General features: G+C 34.8%; 2 protein-coding genes and 1 long non-coding RNA gene across 25 annotated transcripts in view; 2 read left to right on the top strand and 1 right to left on the bottom strand.

The window, feature by feature from the left end:
- Positions 1–6,207, bottom strand: part of LOC127842340 (sorting nexin lst-4-like) — a 58,668-nt gene extending 52,461 nt beyond the window's left edge. For both annotated transcript variants that reach the window (XM_052371801.1, XM_052371809.1), the window contains exon 1: positions 6,148–6,207. In XM_052371801.1, the coding sequence (XP_052227761.1) occupies positions 6,148–6,162 (15 nt within the window). In that variant the 5' untranslated portion in view covers positions 6,163–6,207. The remainder of the gene's footprint in view (positions 1–6,147) is intronic.
- Positions 6,208–11,812: 5,605 nt separating this feature from the next.
- On the top strand, positions 11,813–19,109 carry LOC127842477 (uncharacterized). The gene is made up of 5 exons (XR_008031660.1): positions 11,813–11,977; positions 12,815–12,953; positions 16,326–17,224; positions 18,078–18,228; positions 18,901–19,109. It is a non-coding gene; the product is annotated as an uncharacterized LOC127842477 (long non-coding RNA).
- Positions 12,960–14,380, top strand: LOC127842374 (uncharacterized). 22 transcript variants are annotated; one of them, XM_052371991.1, is made up of 3 exons: positions 13,176–13,385; positions 13,575–13,628; positions 13,899–14,380. In XM_052371991.1, the coding sequence occupies exons 1-3, from the start codon at positions 13,179–13,181 to the stop codon at positions 14,124–14,126; spliced, it is 489 nt and encodes a 162-aa protein (XP_052227951.1). In that variant the 5' UTR covers positions 13,176–13,178; the 3' UTR covers positions 14,127–14,380. The 22 variants fall into 22 exon arrangements, with proteins under 22 accessions (XP_052227834.1, XP_052227858.1, XP_052227896.1 ...); XM_052371937.1 differs by having other exon boundaries at positions 13,602–13,655; positions 13,710–14,380; XM_052371984.1 differs by having other exon boundaries at positions 13,602–13,655.
- Positions 19,110–20,242: the final 1,133 nt, after the last annotated feature.

The raw sequence follows: 20,242 nt of genomic DNA on the forward strand, positions 1-20,242 counted from the left end.
CGGGAAAATATGATTTCTGAAACAGATACTAGTCAAAATTAATGAAACAACACTTGCCCCCTCAAGAATTACACTACGTCTTATCTATCTTGTTGGTATACAAGGTTCAAGATAATTGCTTTATCTGTTGAAAACATTTTGTTGTCAAAGAAATATACATGTTCACGGTTTGTCAAAAATTGTGTAAGTAAACATGACGCATGCAGTTGAATAATTTACTAGACTTCAACATTAAGTAAAACTAAAATTCTGAGCATCAAACCAAAATAATTCCCCCAAAAATCTTTTATGAAAGCCCTATCAAAACATTCCGGACTGAAATGAAATTTGCCAAACAAAAAATCATTTGTCAATATGCTATTTGGAAATCTGTCAACAAGCAATAACATTAATAAATAAATATATGGTTATTCAAATTCAATTGTTTACATCTAATTGCTAAGTAAATAGCATACCAATTTTATTTTCTTTGATTTCAAAAAATGAGTTATTACATAAGCTGACAGTTTAACACAGAAATGTGTAACAGACACTGATGCCCCCACAACACATGTTTGGATAAAGACAAATCCATTATATGTATATTTTTCAGTAGATTAACAGATTTAAGGGCCATTAATTCAGCCAGAACTGGTTGCAGTTGCTATTCCTTTCTTTGAGATCATCTAAACATTAACCTTTAACCCTTTCAGTGCGGGAACGGAATTTTGAAGGCCTTTGCAAACAGTTTGGATCCAGATGAGACGCCACAGAACGTGGCGTCTCATCAGGATCCAAACTGTTTGCTATTCTGATAGTATTTTTTGAAAAAAAATGGAAGAAAATGCTAATTTTAGAAATTCAGCAGACAACATTTTAGCAGACGACAAATATCCCAGCATGCAAAGGGTTAAGGGCGTTCAACTATGAAACTCTGAGTGAGATCAATCCAGTAAATAAAAGAGAGTTGAATGTACAAACTTTTGGGAGGTTTATACAATTCTTTAGTGAAAAAAACAGATTATATGCCATAATTTTTCTTACAATCTTCACATCCCAATTTCTTTATGAAAATATGCACAATGAGGTTATTCAAGTGTGAAAGTTAGAAGGCGATCCATCCAGTATTTAAACAGAAGATCACAACACAAGCTTCATGAAGTATGCATGTACAAGTGCAATGCTGAATGCCTCCCTATTTGTGGAAAATAAAGACATTCAATAGCATCAGAATTTGCTGATAAATAACCATTAAACTGATAATTTAAAGTCTACTACTACTGAGTAGTACCCATGGAATTCACAAAAGTTCATACCTTCTCATAAAACTTTTAACCTTTCAAAGAATGTGTTCTAGTGTTTTTCCCAGGAGGGCAAAGGGGCATGGCGCATTACTTTCAAAAAGGGCATTTTAGCGCGCAGTTTAGGCAAAAAAGGGCAAAAACGTTCCCTGAATACCTGAATTACGGGGCAACATGTAATCGCATCTGAAGCAGTTGTGGAAAAAATAACATATAAACAAGCACATTTAATGGTAATTGATGTATTTAACTTACTATGATTTATATTAATATATTTACCTTGCAATGAACATTTAAGTTCCATGCTGTTTCAATAAACTGTACAGCACGACAAACATAATAAAGCAATATATGCATATGAATCTGATTATACACAGATCCACTAACATATAAATGAAACCATGTTTGTCTTATCCCATTTTCTAACAATAATCTTGCCAGATGTTTAAAATAACGTTGCGAGTAAATTGATCGCTAACAATATGCAAACACTTGTTTCCGTGACATACATCCACCAAGTAGATTACAAATAAATAAATAATGTTGTTGCTATCTAAAACATTTTTATGCATCGTTGATTATCACAGACATTTCATTAATACCTTCTTAATGTATAATCTCCATCTTTAATTCGATCGTTTACGGTGTTATTTGCCATTTTTGCAGAGTCGCAATTTAATTCTGTATAGTCCGCCATGTTGTTCAAATGTCAAATGATGTAAGCGACAGGTGCGCATAGCAACGTTAAATTGTATGCGCGATTCGCATTTTGTTAAATTAGTATACGTCTCAGTAATTATTTCAATAATTAGATCTAATTGTCTTAAAGACGAAAGCGATAAAGAATAAATTTGTTTGTGTTTTTAAATGTAATTATGCGTAAAAATATGTTTTGATATAACTGAATAATGCATGCAATGCATAATTGCCACGAAAATAACATCGAGTTTTTCATAAAAAATCTCCGAAGTAATGATTTTATCGTGGAGGAGTACACATTGCTGACCGAAAAGTGCGCTTGGTATAACATAGCCTCTGGCATTATCGATTGATACTGACATGGGGTTATTCACGCATGACTGATTCACAGCTCCAAAAATTTGGAGCAGTCTACCTATAAATCGAGCACTGTAATAGATTAAATCTGCTCAAATAATATAGTCAATTAGACGTTGACGTCTCTCGAGTAAATCAAGCACAGTTGGAGCGTAACAGACAATCAGGAACGCTGATTTTTCGGACCAAGTTAGATCGTAAGGCAATAAAGATGTTATCGATAAGGGCGCGTGGCGAAATTTGCCTTTGAAAAAAGGGCGCGTGGCGAAATTAGCCTTTGAAAAGGGCAGCAGGGGTTCCGCTGTCGAACGCCATTGGCGCCAAATGGCGCTTAATTTTTTAATGTGGCTCCAATTTTTAAAAGTGGCGAATTTCAAAAAATCGGTTAAATCCTTTCCGAAAATGTACTGCGAGTCGAAAGCACGCGACCGAGCATTAGCGGCCAGCGTCTGTCAGTTGCAAATATTGATTTACAACGATGTAAGCGACCTACAGTGCAGAGTGCATTAGAAATCACCAAAGCGTGTAAGTGTTACAAACGGTGTTTTTACTGCTATTGTCAAGTTTTATGGGGGTTATTATCGGATTAACGACTCCTTTATGATATTGAGCAATAAGTTAAGTAACACGGGGATAAACTGTCAGGACGATCAATAATTAAAATGATTGTTAGGACCGCTATTTTTTGTTAAAATCAAAACCATGGGGCTGGCAAAAGCATTTAATTTCTCCACATCAACAAATAAAAACTTGTTTCAACAGGTATTTTTGAGCATTTCTGTTTAATAGATTCATTATTGTAATGTTTTGGGAAGGATATAAATTGATTAAGATAACAACAATTTCTGAATTAAATATAAAACATTCACTCGATGTACTATATTTCAGATATGTTAAATTCGGACATTTAAAGATAGGGACATTTATGTGTTGGTTTGATGTTGATAGTTTGTAAAAATATGTTTTATGTTATTTCAGGCATCTAGAATGGATGGTGGCAATTTTCTGGGCCTTTCTGTCAGAAAAAGGCTTGAACAACAGTCATTTAATTGAACCTGGAAATCATCCACCACATAATTAATTTCAAAACATTTATGCAGCATACTGTTTAATACATTGATGTTAACATTATTATATTATTTTGGTTATCTGTGTTGTTTATCAAGTTGAAAAAATGTTATTTATATACAAATAAAGCTTATTAAGACTTATGAAGGTATGACTTATGAAGGTACTTATTGTTTTTTTTTATGAAATATCATACTTTTTAAAGTGATTATATAGTCAATGACATTAATGTAGTAAGGTTTCTTAAAATGATTGTTCTTATTAATAAGGTGGAATAACCGACAGTATTCACGTCGCGAAAAAGTGGCGACAACTTTTTTTGGGCCAGTGGAACCCCTGGGCAGCACGTTGATCTGGGAGGGCGCTAAAATGGCCCGGGAAAAACACTATGTTCTATTTTAATGCAAGTATGCAAATGTTTATCTTTTTAACATAACATTGTGTTTCAACATGCACATTATTTGTTGAAAAAAGCACCTTTATTATATCAGTATGAACAAATATGTGCAAAAATTAAAATAATAATACAATTTATACATATGATTTGAAGAAACACTGCAGCTAGTACCGTACCTCAATGACAACTTAAAACATGTAATAAATTTCTCATCATGATCCTTACGAGTTTTAAATTTTATTTAGAAACAACTGTTTCCATTTAAGAGTCTAAAGCAAAGGCATAAAACAGAACAATAATGATACATGGCTTTTTTCTAATCTTTGTGAAGCTGCCTTTGCCCCTTAATAAAAAAAATGAGTCATGAATTTTGCAAAATTGTGACAAAATGAAACAATCCATCATTGTTCAACATTGTGTAAAAAATGAGTCGCAAACTTATTAAAATTGGAAAACTTGTGCTGCAAAATTCTTTATAAAATGTGAAAATTTAATTATAAAATTTGTGTTAAATGGCCATTCTCTGAGACAGAATAGCCCTAAAGTAGATTGCTTTAATTTATCTACGAATTGCAAATACAAATTAAAATGTATTGTTTATTTTAGTTTTATTACAGGGGTTTCAATAGACGCAGAATCCTGCGTTTTGACGCGAGCAAATTAAAAACAACTCGCTTTGACGCAACCCTTTTTTCTGCAGTGTGTCATTTTGACGCATAGAAAATTTGACCTGTGCGTCAGTCAGTTAACATCTCGAGTTCCATGGTAATAAAACCCTTTGTGCTTTTAATTGACATCAATGTTTCAGTATTTGAAACTCGGTCTATAATCGAAGGAATACCCCGGGCCTTGTTTATCTTATCTAATCTCTTCCAATACACATGTCACCGTCTAAATAGTGCGTGCGCACTAACTGGGTGATTAGCAGCAGTGATTACGCGATAATTGATTGACAATCCGATAATTGCAGTTTTTTTTCAGACTTTGCAGACGACACGGGTAAAGAAAGTCGGAAAAAACAATTAAAGAAAAAACAAAATTGATCAAAGGTCCATTAATTACGTAGATCCACTATTAAGTCCAGTGAGTTTTGTCAGTTTGTTAACCCACCGATAATTACGAGTAACACCCATCTTATATAAACTGGAATCACAGTTCATTTCATTTATTATACTCACAAGTCATAATACTACACATAAACATTGAGAAAACACATTTCCTTGATTAGATATAAATTATCCGAGTAGAATTAAATTGCTACGTCATGACCTTCGACATTGTAAATGCCGGACATATTGTAAATTAACATTCAACCCGCGTTCAATTCAAAGCTGACGATTCAACAGCAACAGATTCAAATTACAAGTAATGGTTATTAAATAATGGAGAAAGCATTAACTGGATTTAACAAACATTTGATTAGGTTTCTTAAACCAGATAACAACAAGGAAAATTTGGATTATTTAAGTTAAACTACTTCTGGTATAAGGCATTCTTAAGTGTTCATATTTCGGACATGTATAGTATTCGGATAAACAGTAATAAATATACTAGATGTTCCATGCAGTTAGATTGTGTTTTGTTACAAAAGCTATCATAGGGATGATGATAATATACATGTAATGATGATAAATATGTGATGAAAAGGTGCTTCCGGTACATATCTTAAATGTGTAAAAAGACTTTATTGTGTTATGATGAAGTAGATTTTAATGAGCATTTATTGTTTTTACAAATAAACATAGTATAGTGATATAAATAATAAAAGTTGTGAAAGGAACATTTTTTGTTTTTGAAAAACTTAGTCGATATGGTTCGCACAAATTATTTATATTTTGTCATTATCTTTGTTTACCAAATCATTGAAATATGTTGTGTTATGTATCATAGTATTGTTATTAAATATTTAAAGCAGTATAACTTTTTAAGATATTGTGTTACTCTTAGAGCATCTTTTTATCTAAAAAAAAATGAATAATACAGACAAAAACACAATTAACGCGTTTCAACATTGACCCCAGCATTTTTCAATTTGACTCCTCAAAATTTAAATTTAATTTAAATTAAAAGTCAATGACTCCTGGTTTCTAAAATCTATTGAAATCCCTGTTATTACGAAATTTCTGATGCATGATTCATTAATTACATATTTACATTCCCCACCCGTTCAAGCAACATTTGGGGGCGTTTTTATTAACCTAAAGGATGAATGCACGTAGTTAAAATGGAGTTCATGTATATTTACAACAACAATAATAAAATAAATCATTTAAATCAAAAAGTTCGAATTTCACACACTATAGGTATTTAAATTAATTAAATATAATCTACTATTCGGTATACTACCTGTACTTCCGCCATTGTTAGTCAGCTGACGTTGACCACGCCACCTATAGTGAGAAAATGTAAACAAATGAACGTGTCGCCTGTCAAGTTTGTCTGTTCATACAGTTTAAATAAAGATATGCTGGTTTGCATTATATCAAATACAGACAGCAACTACTATAACATCTAAATAACTATGAAAATAAACGCTTAGTCGTGAGCTTGATGAGTTACTTTGAAAGACTATAAGAAGGTGCAGGGACCCGGAAAACACGTCCTACATTTTTACCTCAATAAACCGCTATTACAACAACACCCCCACCCCCAAACTTGACACCTACATCGCCAAACTACTAAAGAAAGACAATGGGTCACTATCATTGATTCACGAAATCCGCTTTGTAGCATGGGACACACATCTTCCAAATAAAAAAATGAAATGATCTAGAGACGAGCAGCAAGCCTTATAACAGGGGATTGAAGGCTCTGTTAAGTCCATACTAAATAACCTGGAGCTCCAAAAAGCCTACAGGACAAGCGTGTGTGTGTTTCAGAGTTTATTTACAGGTCCTACTGGCCTCTTCACGAGGTTACGGTAGCCCGACCTGCCCCTGTGACCTCTCAGGGGAAAAAGATTAATTTTAGAGTCAAAGTAGGTCAAATTTACCCCGGTTTCCCGGGTATTCGCCAAATACTTTAATTTTTAAAAGAGTTCATTGCACGTTGGCCAATGAGACCTTAATGTGCTATCTACCTAAAGGCGGTGATGAGGAGCGGATCCCGCCGAGTGTCCCGCACATTACTAATGTACAAGACACTCAACGCGACCCACATCCCAACACCACCCGGTATGTAGGACCCGGAACACACACACGTATCGCAAGACAGGACAAGCGCAAGATGAATCGACTTATATCTTCATGTACACAGTTGTCGGCGGGTGGGGTTGGGGGCTTTCCTCCTTGTAATGACAATTAAATGAACATCAGTAACAATTAAACGCAGCGTCAAAACCTTAACCATTAAGTGACTATCAATCTTCAAACCCCAAGAAACACATATTGGAAACTTCGCGCCTTATCGGGCTATCTCGCGGCGGGGTCACGTGGTCGAGAAACCGATAAGTACACTTAGGATCATTGTGTCACACCGGTCTTACAATAACGTAGTGACGTCACCATTTATGTATAGAATGCACTTAGGATCAGCAGACGATTTAATCCATGAATCAATCGGAGTAGTCCGGAGATAGCCGGTGTATCACGATTGCGATAAGATAGCGACGCGTCAGTAGCAACGGCTACGATTATCGAGCAAAGTTATGGTTACACATGCCCAATTAATTTCCTTCTTTGCTATATATAGAATTCGCAATCTTTGATCTCAAATTTCACCATGACCGAGCGATAAGCCAATATATAACTATACATGACTGGAAAGGTGGTTTCATAAACTTACAAAAAAACTGCATTTGAAAAAATTCTATACGGTGTAACTCAAAATAATTACCTTAGAGCATATGAACCGGTTTTGACAGCTACCGGCACTGCCATTTGAAGGCAAAAACCATGCCCTACTATTGAGGCTGGCAACCACTAACATACAAAGAAATGCACAAATCAGGCCTTTTGCCCTGTGACTTACACATGTACCTTTAAACTGACACCTAAACTCTTCATTTCAGATACATTTTTAAAATCTTATGCACCAGGACCTGCATCATATGTACTAAGTAGCAAACCGACTGCATGTAACCCCCCAAATTCCACTTCCGTTTAGGATAATGTAACCTTATGCGAAAATGTTATGGCGCTATAGAAAGGCGGCTGTAACTTGGTCAATAATGATCCGATTTTTATAAAATAAAGTTTCATAGACACATGAGTAATTATGTTTTTATAAAATCTCGATTTTATTTACCTACAATAAGAATTTATAATGCCGCGATCGTTGAAGAAATAGCGCTAAGAACTTCCAAATCGCGGCGAGAATGCTGTTGAATAGTTTATTTGAAAGGCTTTTGCTGATAAAATATTCATGTATAATTTGGTATTTCAAACAATTAAAACCTCATAAAATATTATTATTTCAAAACGGATAGATATATGTGGACACATAGATCTAGGTCTCTAATTAAAACAACATTACAGTATGATAAATGCTATGATCGTTCGATCAAAAAACGGTTTCAGTTAGACTTATTTCAATATTGATTGTGTAGAGTTTTTCAATTGTTTAATTCTCTTTTTATTTAGATCTTATTCATGAGTTATAGGTTATTAAAGTTTTGTTTGTAATCCAGTTTTTTTTTCTTTTGGTAATTAAATTAAGCTTTCAGTATCGTGGGCTAGGATTTCGCGAAAAGAAAAAATCACGCGCGTGTTAATCGTCGGATCAATTAGCGAACTAAAGAAGATGCTTTGTGTGTTTTTTCTTTATTCTTGAGAAGGGATCCTAACTTCAATTATCAGTTTGCGTTGTTGATTGATTTTAATTTTGTTATCAGTGGCCGCGGCCGGCGAATTATAGTCATCTCACAGCTTTTGTTTGTTTTTTAATATTAATCTCACAGCTATCTGTTAAAATATGTTTGTATATTAACTTGAAAGTGTAACATTGACAGGAAAACTGGTAATACTAATAAAAGAAGATATTAAATGAGAATGTAAACCCATATATACATTGTACTTTCATCTAGTTTTTTTATTCATACCAAGATAAACATATTACCCAGAATAAAAATCTTATTTCTTCAATTTGAGGTGAATAATGACGAAGTTTTTTACAATGAAGCAAAGCACGTTTGACGACAGGTGTGTACAATAGGGTAAAAGAGCTTAAAATTGTACCATCTTTGTACTAAGCCAAAATCCTTAAAAATGAACATTTTCCTCCAGTTTAGTTAATTCATACCTCGATTAACATATCACCAGGCATGAAAATCTGACTTAATCTATTTGGGATGAAAAATGAAAAAGTTTATCAAAAAGAACAAAAACACGTTTGACAGCAATCTTGTACAACAAAAGAAAAGAGCTTAACATTGTACCAACATTGTATACGGGAAAATACTTTAAATTGATTATTTTCTTTTAGATTGTTTAAATCTATACTTAGATTAACATCTTGCCTAGCATAAAAATCTTACTTCAACGATATGGGATGAGAAATAGAAACGTTTTTAAAAAAGAAACAAACCACTTTGGCGACAGGTGTGAAAAATGATTGAATGGAATAACAGTATAAAATAGTTCAAATTGTACAAAGGCAAAATCCTTTGAAATACCTCATTTTCGTCTACTTTTTATAAATCATACATAGATTAACATCTCACCTAGCATAAAAATCTTACGTTATCAATATGTGATGCTTAATGAAGATGTTTTAAAAAAAATGCTTCGGGCCTTTCAATTTTTCAAAAATTATCGAAAATGAACGAATCCAGTGTTCTTTTTCAAATTCCGATAAATTAATTAGAATAATAACTACCGAAACCTAAAGAACTATCAACACAGAAAATAAATACTTATTTTTATTCACACAAAAAATATTCAATATGTCTTTTCGGCGACCGACTTTGCTCACAATTTGAAGTTCGTAACGTTGCGCTTTCAGACATTCATTGCTCTGCAAACTGACAACCGAGCGCTTAAAACACTAATTAACACATTAAGATTGTTAATAACAATATCAAAATAATATAAACTACCAGATCATGCTCAGAATACCCTACGACAACAAATATTAACGACTAATAACGAATAATAATTGATTGCTTTATAACAAAATGGCCGACAGTAGCTGGAACAGGGAAGAATCTACAGGTACACCGGCATCTCCAAATTCAATGTCACGTGACCCACGTCCGCCGTTAGATATTATCGCATATCGCTATCGCGAAGACGAGAGTTTCCAATCTGTGTTTTCTACAGGTCTTTGAAGTGACTAACAATATTGAGTGTTTAAAAACTTTCACGTGCAGACCAGGCTCAACTAAGCAATTGTAACACTTATTTTTCCCAGAACAGTATTGAACTTGAACTAACTCACTGACGGTGTTGCATCCACGGCCACCGTCAACGGATTAAGGACAGCGCTGAACAATTCACTTCTTAATTCAAGGGATCTTTTCACGGTTTGATCAATTGACAAAATTGAAAAAAAAAATTTCAGATTCGCAAATTTTCGGTTTAGTTATGATATTTGTGAGGAAAAAGTATTACTGAACATTTGCCATGGTCTAATATAGCCATTATATGCATCTTTTGACGATTTAAAAACCTAAAAATTATAAAGCGTTGCAACGCGAAACGATTGAATAATTTAGTGAGTTTTTTTGTTGTGGTTTAAATTTGTGAAAATACGAAGATTGCTTATATAAGGTATAAAATACGCATCTTATGTTAGCTTGGCAGGATAGTTCAGTTGGCTAATGCTTTTACTTCAGGATTCCGGGGGTCACTGGTTCGAGCCCTGCTGCGGGCTACTTTTTTCCTTTTTTTAAATTTTATTTTTGATTTTTAACTGGAGCTTTTAAAATTTAATGTTTACTTTTATCAATATAAAGCATTTAATGACAAGGGGCCTTTTCACAGATGTTGACATGTTTTGATATTTGTCATTAAATGCTTTCTATTGATGAATGTAAACATTTGTTCTAAAAAGCCCCAGTAAAAATCAAGAATAGAATTTAAAAAACGAAAAAAGTTGCCCTCAACAGGGCTCGAAACACTGACCCCTGGAGACCTGGAGTACAAAGTCTACCACTTAGACCCCTCGACCATCCTTCCGCATACAATGCACGAAGTATTTTATACTATATATAAGCAATCCTCGTAGTTTCACAAGATATAACGACAACAACAGAACTCTCCAAATCATTCAATCGTTTCGCGTTGCAACGCTTTATAATTTTCAGGTTTTTAAATCGTCAAAAGATACATATACTGGCTATATTAGAGCATGGTAAATGTTCAATATTACTGTTTCCTCACAAATATAACTAGATCGAAAATGTGCGATTCCGAAATAACTTTTTTTAGATTTGGTCAATTTACCAAAAAGTAAAAAGGCCCCTTTAAACTCTTTCTCCCGTTGCTATGTATATATATATATATATATATATATATATATATATATATATATATATATATATATATATATATATATATATATATATATATATATATATATATATATATATACCCATTCACATTCAGTGTCAGATTTTTTCCAGATAAAATGTGGGTAAACTGTATCGATTACCCGGTATCTACTGGTATGTTTCCTTTATATAATTAACGCTGATTTTGTAGCCATTATTAGGTCAGATTCCCAGAAAAAATAAATTGTTCGCACATCCAGTCCTAAAATTCCCAACAGATGGTACGTTTGACTTTCTTACTCTCATGCGTTTGAAAAAATTAAGTGTCAAAATACAACGTGTGTAACAATCATGTTACAGATTTGGGTTTGTTCAAAGCATTCTAAATTTTGCAATTTTATTAATAATTCTTCCGATTTTATCAAGAAATCCATTATATAAAGTGTCTGATTTGTTTTGTTTTTAAATCAACATGTATACGTCATATTCCCCACGTACCCACTAAAAAAAGCCGTAAAAGACCTCAAAAGTTAAAACCAGCACCTGAACGTTCACACCTTTACATTTGGGTTATGATAGTATCTTCATACAGATAAGAACAATATGATGAACCGTAATCAGTAACGGCCTTGTTTTCAGGACAACATTCAGCTACACGTATGCCCCACATACGACTGTCATTTGAGATTTGAACAGCTTACAAAACAGTAATGAACATCGCAATTTTGATGTTAGCGACAATTGTCGGTAAGCTTATTGCAAAATAGTCGTTGTTAATTAAACTAAACCTAATTGTGCGCATTCTGAACATATAATATAATCGGGCACTTTTTATTTTATTTGTTTTTGTGTCCGAAAATTTAAATATGGAAACTATTTAAAAAATACAGGTGTCCGAAAATTAAGAGACAAACATTAAGTGTTAGAAAATGATAATTATGTTAATATTAAAGCAATAAATCAATGCACACAAGTTGTATTGCGATTTACTCTTCTTTTTCTTCTTTGAACTAAAAACATTTTCACAGCTTTGCTTAATCATGCCTGAACTGATACAGGAAAAAACAGTACTGCTTCCTTAATAGGACGATATCATTCCAAATCCTGTTTTGTGAATCGATAGTTTTCTTCCGGTTTGAATGGTTATTTACCCAATTACGCAGATGTTATTGTCTATTGCCCTCAGGCATGCATCTGCCATGTTTTATGGCCTTAATCCGGTTGTAAAAATCCATGATCAACGTGTTAAAAGATAAGCGAAATCAGGGTCGAAATCTGGTAAAAATGCGCCGTCAAATATACTGTCCGAAAATTTAGAGTCGTTAATGATTGATGAAGACTCGCATGTCAAAAAATTAAGAGCCACGAAAAAAATTGTTAAAAAAGAGGGTGCCCGGAAATTTAGAGTGTCCGAAAACTTAAAGTAATTACGGCAACATATTATTACGCAGTGATTAGCTAAGGTCTTAATGTGAAAAACTAACTTCATTTGTTTCTATGTATTTTTATGGAATGAAATAGAAGCCTTTCCAAACCATTTTCAGTATGCTATCGTTATTTTCACTTGCGCACATTTGTTTCCAGGTGTCCATTGTGGGGTTTTCTCGGAGAAGCGACAGACCCACTGCAGCACATTCTGTCCGATGTACATCATCGAGTTTTGTGGCTCTGATGGCAAAACCTACAATAGCAACCCCTGCTTCATACAGTCCCGGATGTGCAGGTGAGTAGAGTTTACAACGATGTGCTCGTAATCAGACAATGCAACAATGTGCAGGTGATTAGAATATATCTCAGTGTGCAGGTGAGTAGAATGTATTTCTGTGTGCAGGTGAGTAGAATGTATCTCTGTGTGCAGGTAATTAGAATGTATCTCAGTGTGCAGATGCGTAGAGTATACAACGGTGCGCACGTGAGCAGACAATTCAACAATTTGCAGGTGAGTAGAATGTACCTCAGAGTGCAGGTGAGTAGAATGTACCTCAGTGTGCAGGTGAGTAGAATGTACCTCAGTGTGCAGGTGAGTAGAGTATACAACGGTGCGCACGTGAGCAGACAATTCAACAATGTGCAGGTGAGTAGAATGTACCTCAGTGTGCAGGTGAGTAGAGTATACAACGGTGCGCACGTGAGCAGACAATGCAACAATGTGCAGGTAAGTAGAATATACCTCAGTGTGCAGGTGGGTAGAGTATACAACGGTGTGCAGGTGAGCAGACAATGCAACAATGTGCATGTAAGTAGAATATACCTCAGTGTGCAGGTGAGTAGAGTATACAACGGTGCGCAAATGAGTAGAATGCACCTCAGTGTGCAGGTGAGTAGAATGTACCTCAGTGTGCAGGTGAGTAGAATGTACCTCAGTGTGCAGGTGAGTAGAATGTACCTCAGTGTGCAGGTGAGTAGAATGTACCTCAGTGTGCAGGTGAGTAGAGTATACAACGGTGCGCATATGATCAGGCGATTCAACAATGTGCAGGTGAGTAGAATGTACCTCAGTGTGCAGGTGAGTAGCATGTACCTCAGTGTGCAGGTGAATAGAATCTACAACTGTGAGTACGTGAGTAGACAATTCAAGAATGTGCAGGTAAGTAGAATGTATCCCAGTGTGCAGGTGAGTAGAGTATACAACGGTGTGCAGGTGAGTAGAATGCATCTCAGTGTGCAGGTGAGTAGAATGTATCTCAGTGTGCAGGTGAGTAGAATGTACCTCAGTGTGCAGGTAAGTAGAATGTACCTCAGTGTGCAGGTGAGTAGCATGTACCTCAGTGTGCAGGTGAGTAGAGTATACAACGGTGCGCACGTGAACAGACAATTCAACAATGTGCAGGTAAGAAGAATGTATCTCAGTGTCCAGGGGAGTAGAGTATACAACGGTGTGAAAAGGCCCATTTAAACATAAAATAGAGTAGAATATATTACAATAAAGAGGTGCGCGTACTATTCTACGATGACCGGGTGCCTATATATTCCACAATGTAATTTGTAATAGAATAGGTACATCGACCGTTAAGCATTTTAGCCACTAAGTGACGTTAGCTTTATGGATACTAGTTTTTACGTTTCCTGCCACGGTAGTTATTTAAATGTACTCATCGCGGGGCAGTCGCCTTCTTTTTATTGAAGAAAATTAATCCGTGAATAGTATACAGTACAGTATACTATTAATACATTCATATTAATATATTTATCAGCATCTTCAATGGTAACTGATGCATGTAAACATTGCTATCAATAACATTGCACAAATTTGTCATGATTACATGTATACACCAACGGGTTTTGGACATCCTATTCTACCATGACCTCGTGGTATATTAAATGTCAGATTTTTTTGTACCATAAATGTTGACATATATGGTTCTTGTTACGATGATTCAGAACGTCTAAAAAGTAAAGACATGTAACTAACTATTTGCTGTTGTACAAATGCATAAATTTACGGGTCAAGAACTGAAGGTCTTTGCCAGTTATGAATGAAATGTGTCATCTCCATAATGATAAGACTTCGTGTTTGCGGTTCTTCCATCTAAATAGATAAGAGTCGCGCCCTGGGAAAACGGGGCTTAATGCATGTGCGTAAAGTGTCGCCGCAGATAAGCACATGCTAATCAGGGACGACATTTTCCGCATGGAATATCACATGCTAATCAGGGACGGCATTTTCCGCATTGATTAGCACATGCTAATCAGGGACGGCATTTACCGCATGGACTGGACTTTCGTTTAGAAGGGATTCCCTTTAAACATGAAATTCTATTAAAACAAAAAGTGTCGTCCCCTTATTATCTTCTGCTGAGGGCACGGGCTATTATGGTGCGCCATTTTCAGCATATGCATTAAACCCCGTTTTCCCAGGGCGAGGCTTATAAGAAATTTAGGGCTATCAGCATACTAGTTGTGCAGAGGCAATTGAAGTGATAGAAGTGGCCTCCGCCCCACTAAAATTGTCCTGTAGTCGAGTTATTTAATCACAAAAATATGTAAAAACTAATGGATTTACTTGTTACGAAAATATTCTTCAAGCAATTATTTAAAGCGGGTATATACGATTTTGTCAAATATTTATGAATTTATATAAAATGTGTAAAAAACTTATATATATATATTTCAATATAAATTAAAATAAAAGTTAAGAAGAACATGTGTCGAAAAATGCGAAATAAGCAAGATATTTAATTCTGAAATTGAAAACGGCTGTACAGCCGAATTCGCCAGCATGTATACCATACATGTACGATGTGAATCTAAACTTAGTTTAACGGTTTATTTGAATTCCTGCAACGATATCTATTCATACGACACACGAACACTAACTCCGATCCTAATACAAAGACGAATGCTTCGGTTATTGTAGGAAAATATGTACGTCACAATCGGCTCGGGGCGCTAATTTGTCTTTGCTGCATTTTATGAAATTCGGCTTTAATGTATAATTTTTCTTGCCTATTTTGTGTTATTATAATATATTTTATCAATATATTACAATTAAACACATATCAAAAATCGTATACATCCGCTTTAATAAAATGTCCAAACCAATTGTTTTTATGGATGACGTCAATGAGGGATGACTCTCTTTGGACGATAGCTTGCATGATATGATTTACTTCCCCTCTTACTTAAATCTTGGTCATTGTAAGTTGTAGTAAAATATAAAAAAATCTATATATTTTAAGATGTATAGTTAGTAAATTTTTACCAAGATCAACCCTTTCTCAGCAAGAGCTCGGTATTTATTACCATTTAAGCACATTATATAAGTGTCTGGTTCTTTCTACAAAAGCAACTCAATAATATCTAAATAAGTGCAAAATCTCGGAAACAATACAGCATAACACACAATGGCAAATTATATAAGAATCGAGGGCCGCGACTACAAATGCTGTTGGTATAAAATTAGTTTAAAAGTTACCGGTAGTATAAACTTAAAATGTTGACCGATACGACTGCATTTGTATATATACACATAGCGTTTGAGCATTAATTCCCATTGGTTTTATGAATGACATGAAGAGTAAGAGTGAAATCATGAACACTCTTTACATAAAGCTTTTTTTCTAAAATAAATAAAATACACGTTGATTACTTATAGCCAAGGCGTCAACGGCTATGAGAATTTCAAAGTGGTTCATTACGGAGCGTGCAAGGATGGGGAGTTAGCGACGGAGCTTCCGGATGTCATTACCACAACGGAAGACCTCACCATCGGGTAGAGAGATGTCGATGAAAATACATGGCATGAAATGTGTGACCTTTACGTTTGATAAAGCTGCCATTTAAAAGATTTGATGTGTGCTCATATTTTGTTTCGACGAACCCAAAGAATAACCAATAGATTCATTCTTATTGTGTTCTTATTTACATGGATATCAGGCTGAAGTTTTGTTATAACATTAAAAAGTTAAGCAATTATTGTTTAATATCTATAGCGTTTGTTTGATTCCAACGGTCTTGATATGTATGTGTATTACGATACTTACAACTCGTTGAACATATTTTAAAAGTTTCTGAGTTGAACCGTTACACACGGTTACTTAAACATTAGTTTACAAACAAGGTCGATACTGGTGTGAACTATCTGGATATAAATTTAACTTTAACTTAAAGTGCTTCCATGTTTTGTAAAAACATTAAGAATTGTGTATTCAGAAAAAGGTCTCCGTAGGACCCGGTTTAAAAAATGTTTTTTGCAACTTTTGTTCTTGCTATTGTAAATAGTTAAGCCGATGAAACTGTTTAAATATGTTAAAAAAACTTAATTAATGAGATTTTTCAAAGATACAAAAATCTTCGAACAAGTCACTTTAAACTGTTACATGAGCAGAACCCTGATCACGCTCACCTTACCTTATCATTGCGTTGAAACTAGTACATGTTATTGACGAATGCCATTTAAACATAATCGGAACACGGTTCAATTTCTTATGTGGTTCACAATAAGATTGGCAAACAACATGAAGTTGGTTATTTTATTGTTGGTCGTTTTAACATGTTAGTATATAAATATGTTTATACCATAAATAATTGTCAATGTATCGCCCGCCTCTCTTCCCGTTTGTGCTTCCGCTGGTTGCACATAGTATAACTCTGAATGTTGTGTTATGAAATATGGATTGCACAGAAAAAGCAGAGAACAAAGACCATAATTTTCAGCACTGGATTTACAGTCATTTAAGATGTTAACGGTTTGATATTTTATGACATTTCAGTCAGCAGAAACTATTTTGAAACTATAATGCAGATGGAGAAAACAACAACAACAATTGCCTTGATTTTTTCTGATGGATTCCTTTATGTAAGGTGACAACCATTGTTGTTATAAAACACTTTGTTTTGGAATACATTGGCGATTTAGAAGTTTTCCACTGTACGTTGGTACTGGGCATTTTGAAGAAGGGCGCAGTTTTATATCAACAATTATCTTGTCAATATGTATATAGTTATTGCCTCTTTCCTTTTTGTCAGTCAGTACCGCTGCTTCTTGTGATGTTTATAACTCGCGAGAAAATTGGGATTCCGATAAACCTGCATGTCAGGATAAAAGACTTCTAGGGGAAGTGCAGTGTCCAGTGTACAACAACAATACATCTATCTCATCTCGCTCATCTCTCAATACCGAAGACAATGAAACGACGTACAGTGTGAAAGTTCCATAACTCATTACATAGTATTTGTTTTTGGAGAAATTGACCTTTCTTTATGTTTCGTGCCGAACATAACTATTTGCTATTACTATATATCTTCTTACGCTAAGCATAACTAGAGCATTATTGACTGGTTCCAAATGAAGCTTCATGTATTGATAAAGTGCCTTAAGAGGAATTGCATAGTTCACTGATTTTAGACGTCTACTGTGGCGTTGTACCCGAGAAGCGGCAGTTTGTAGATCCACATCACTGCGGAAACATTTGCCCGATGTACGTCGTCACTTTCTGCGGCTCGGACGGCAAAACCTACACCAGCAACACTTGTTTCGTTAGGTCAACCATGTGCCGGTAAATTAATGCAACATTATTTTGTATAAATACATACACTTGTTTAGATTAAGTATGGGCCAAGCGCACGGTATGTCATTTAAGGGACCTTTTCATATATTGTGTCATGTTTGGAAATTTGTCATTGAATGCTTGGAATTAATAAGTGTGAACTTTTGGAACTAGAAAGCTCCAGTATAATTATGTTCACTCTTACTATTTCCTCGCAAATATCATACCTACAATGACAATTTGCGAATCTGAAACATTTTATTAAACACAAAGAATTATTATCATAAAAACGCAACAACAACGTTTCTTTGCTCAAATCGTTCGTCGTAATACGTATGCTGCATATAATATTGGAAAATATGATATTTTTATTTTAATAGACTTTTAATTTTAATAAAATATATTCATGAAATGTCTTGAGACTACTGCATCGGATAACGAAATTATCAGACTCTATACTAATTCGATATGTTAATCCTTTGCATGCTGGGAAAATTTGTCGTCTGCTAAAATGTCGTTTGCTGAATTTCTAAAAATAAGCATTTTCTTCGATTTTTTTCCCCAAAGAATACTATACGAATAGCAAACAGTTTGCAAAGGCCTTCAATTCGGTTCGAGCACTGAAAGAGTTAACGGCACATTCGACATACATGTACTATAACAATAAACTCTTGTAAACAGACAAGGCATCAGCGATTACGAGAGTTTCTCCACACGCCACATGGGGCCTTGCACAGAGGGCGACAAGCCGACAACCGAGATACGCCTTCGACCACGACTGAGGAACTCACTATCGGATAGCACATGTTGTCTTCTGAGCGATTTAGAATCGACTTATATAGTCAACGTGTTCTGTAATCTTGATTTGAAATAATCCTGTTACAATGTCATTTATAAGTATAATGTTAAACTACTTACCTATCTGTAATCTAATAAAGTTAAGCAAGGAAAACATTTTCTTGAACAAAACTTTGTGATTATCCGTCGGCAAATCGTTGTCCTTTGTCTGTAAAATGAATTCTTTTTTTAGCCCAACCTGGAGAAATGCGAACCTCTAATTGTTTTAAAATCGTATTACAAAATAAACATATACACCGATTATTACTAAACTTCAAACTACTAACCGGTACATGCTTAAAATAGTTGTGAACATTGTAATAAAATAAATATGAAACATATTTCAATATTTTGTCATAGAGATTTATTATCTTATGCACTTGAAAGGTCTTTGCTAACCAAAGCACATTTTTCAAGAGCACAACTTAAACTTAGTGATATCCAGATGGTAAACTTGTTTTCTTTTTGCTCAAATATCAAATTCTTGTCTTGATTAACAAGTAACAACCGGTTTCTACCTCCGTTGCGGACAGCTTATTATGTGCGAAAGTAGTAACCTTTTCACGTGCAGCTTCAAGCATGCAATTGATGTGAGCACTAGCGCATTTATCACGTTTGACTTGATGGTCTATACAAGTGCTCATTGGTGCTTCACGATATGCCTGGCCAAATGGTTGTGCAAAAATCTAGAAAATAAATGTGTTCCGTGTCTAATTTTTAGTCATATACTAGTATCCGATAAGATTAAATGCATAAGTGATCAAAAACAAGCCGGACGAGGAAAGTCAATAGCAGAACAGAACAGTACAGAACAGATAGTTTATTTACGACTTAAGCATATACAGCTCTTCGTCAAAATTACAATACCGCAATAATATACACATAAATACTCAATAGCAATTGTCTAACATATGTTTGGTTCCTTGGCGCAATACAGACTAAATCTATGACGTAACGTAAAATATCACATTCCGTGTCTGCTGTTCAAGAGTGGTTAAATCTATGCACGCAATTGCACGCACTCTTGCAACGACGCACAATAATTATTGGATCGCTGAATAGAGTTAGGAAACGCCTGGCTGTGCTGGCACTGAGAAACAAAGCCTAATACATGGGCGCCGGTATGGGGCTATCTAGGACCAGAGGACTCTCGAAACAAATAAAATCAATTATATAAACGTATGCA

This window comes from Dreissena polymorpha, chromosome 1 (assembly GCF_020536995.1).
Source record: "Dreissena polymorpha isolate Duluth1 chromosome 1, UMN_Dpol_1.0, whole genome shotgun sequence".
NCBI classification, from domain to species: Eukaryota; Metazoa; Mollusca; class Bivalvia; order Myida; family Dreissenidae; genus Dreissena; species Dreissena polymorpha.

What these genes read in the sequence shown, in the direction of transcription:
- LOC127842374 (XM_052371853.1), top strand. Translation starts at nt 13,179, where the DNA reads ATGTACCTCAGAGTGCAGGTGAGTAGAATGTACCTCAGTGTGCAGGTG. An exon ending in GAATGTACCTCAGTGTGCAG is followed by an intron (nt 13,656 to 13,709) that starts GTGAGTAGAGTA and finishes AACAATGTGCAG; the next exon opens with GTGAGTAGAATGTACCTCAG.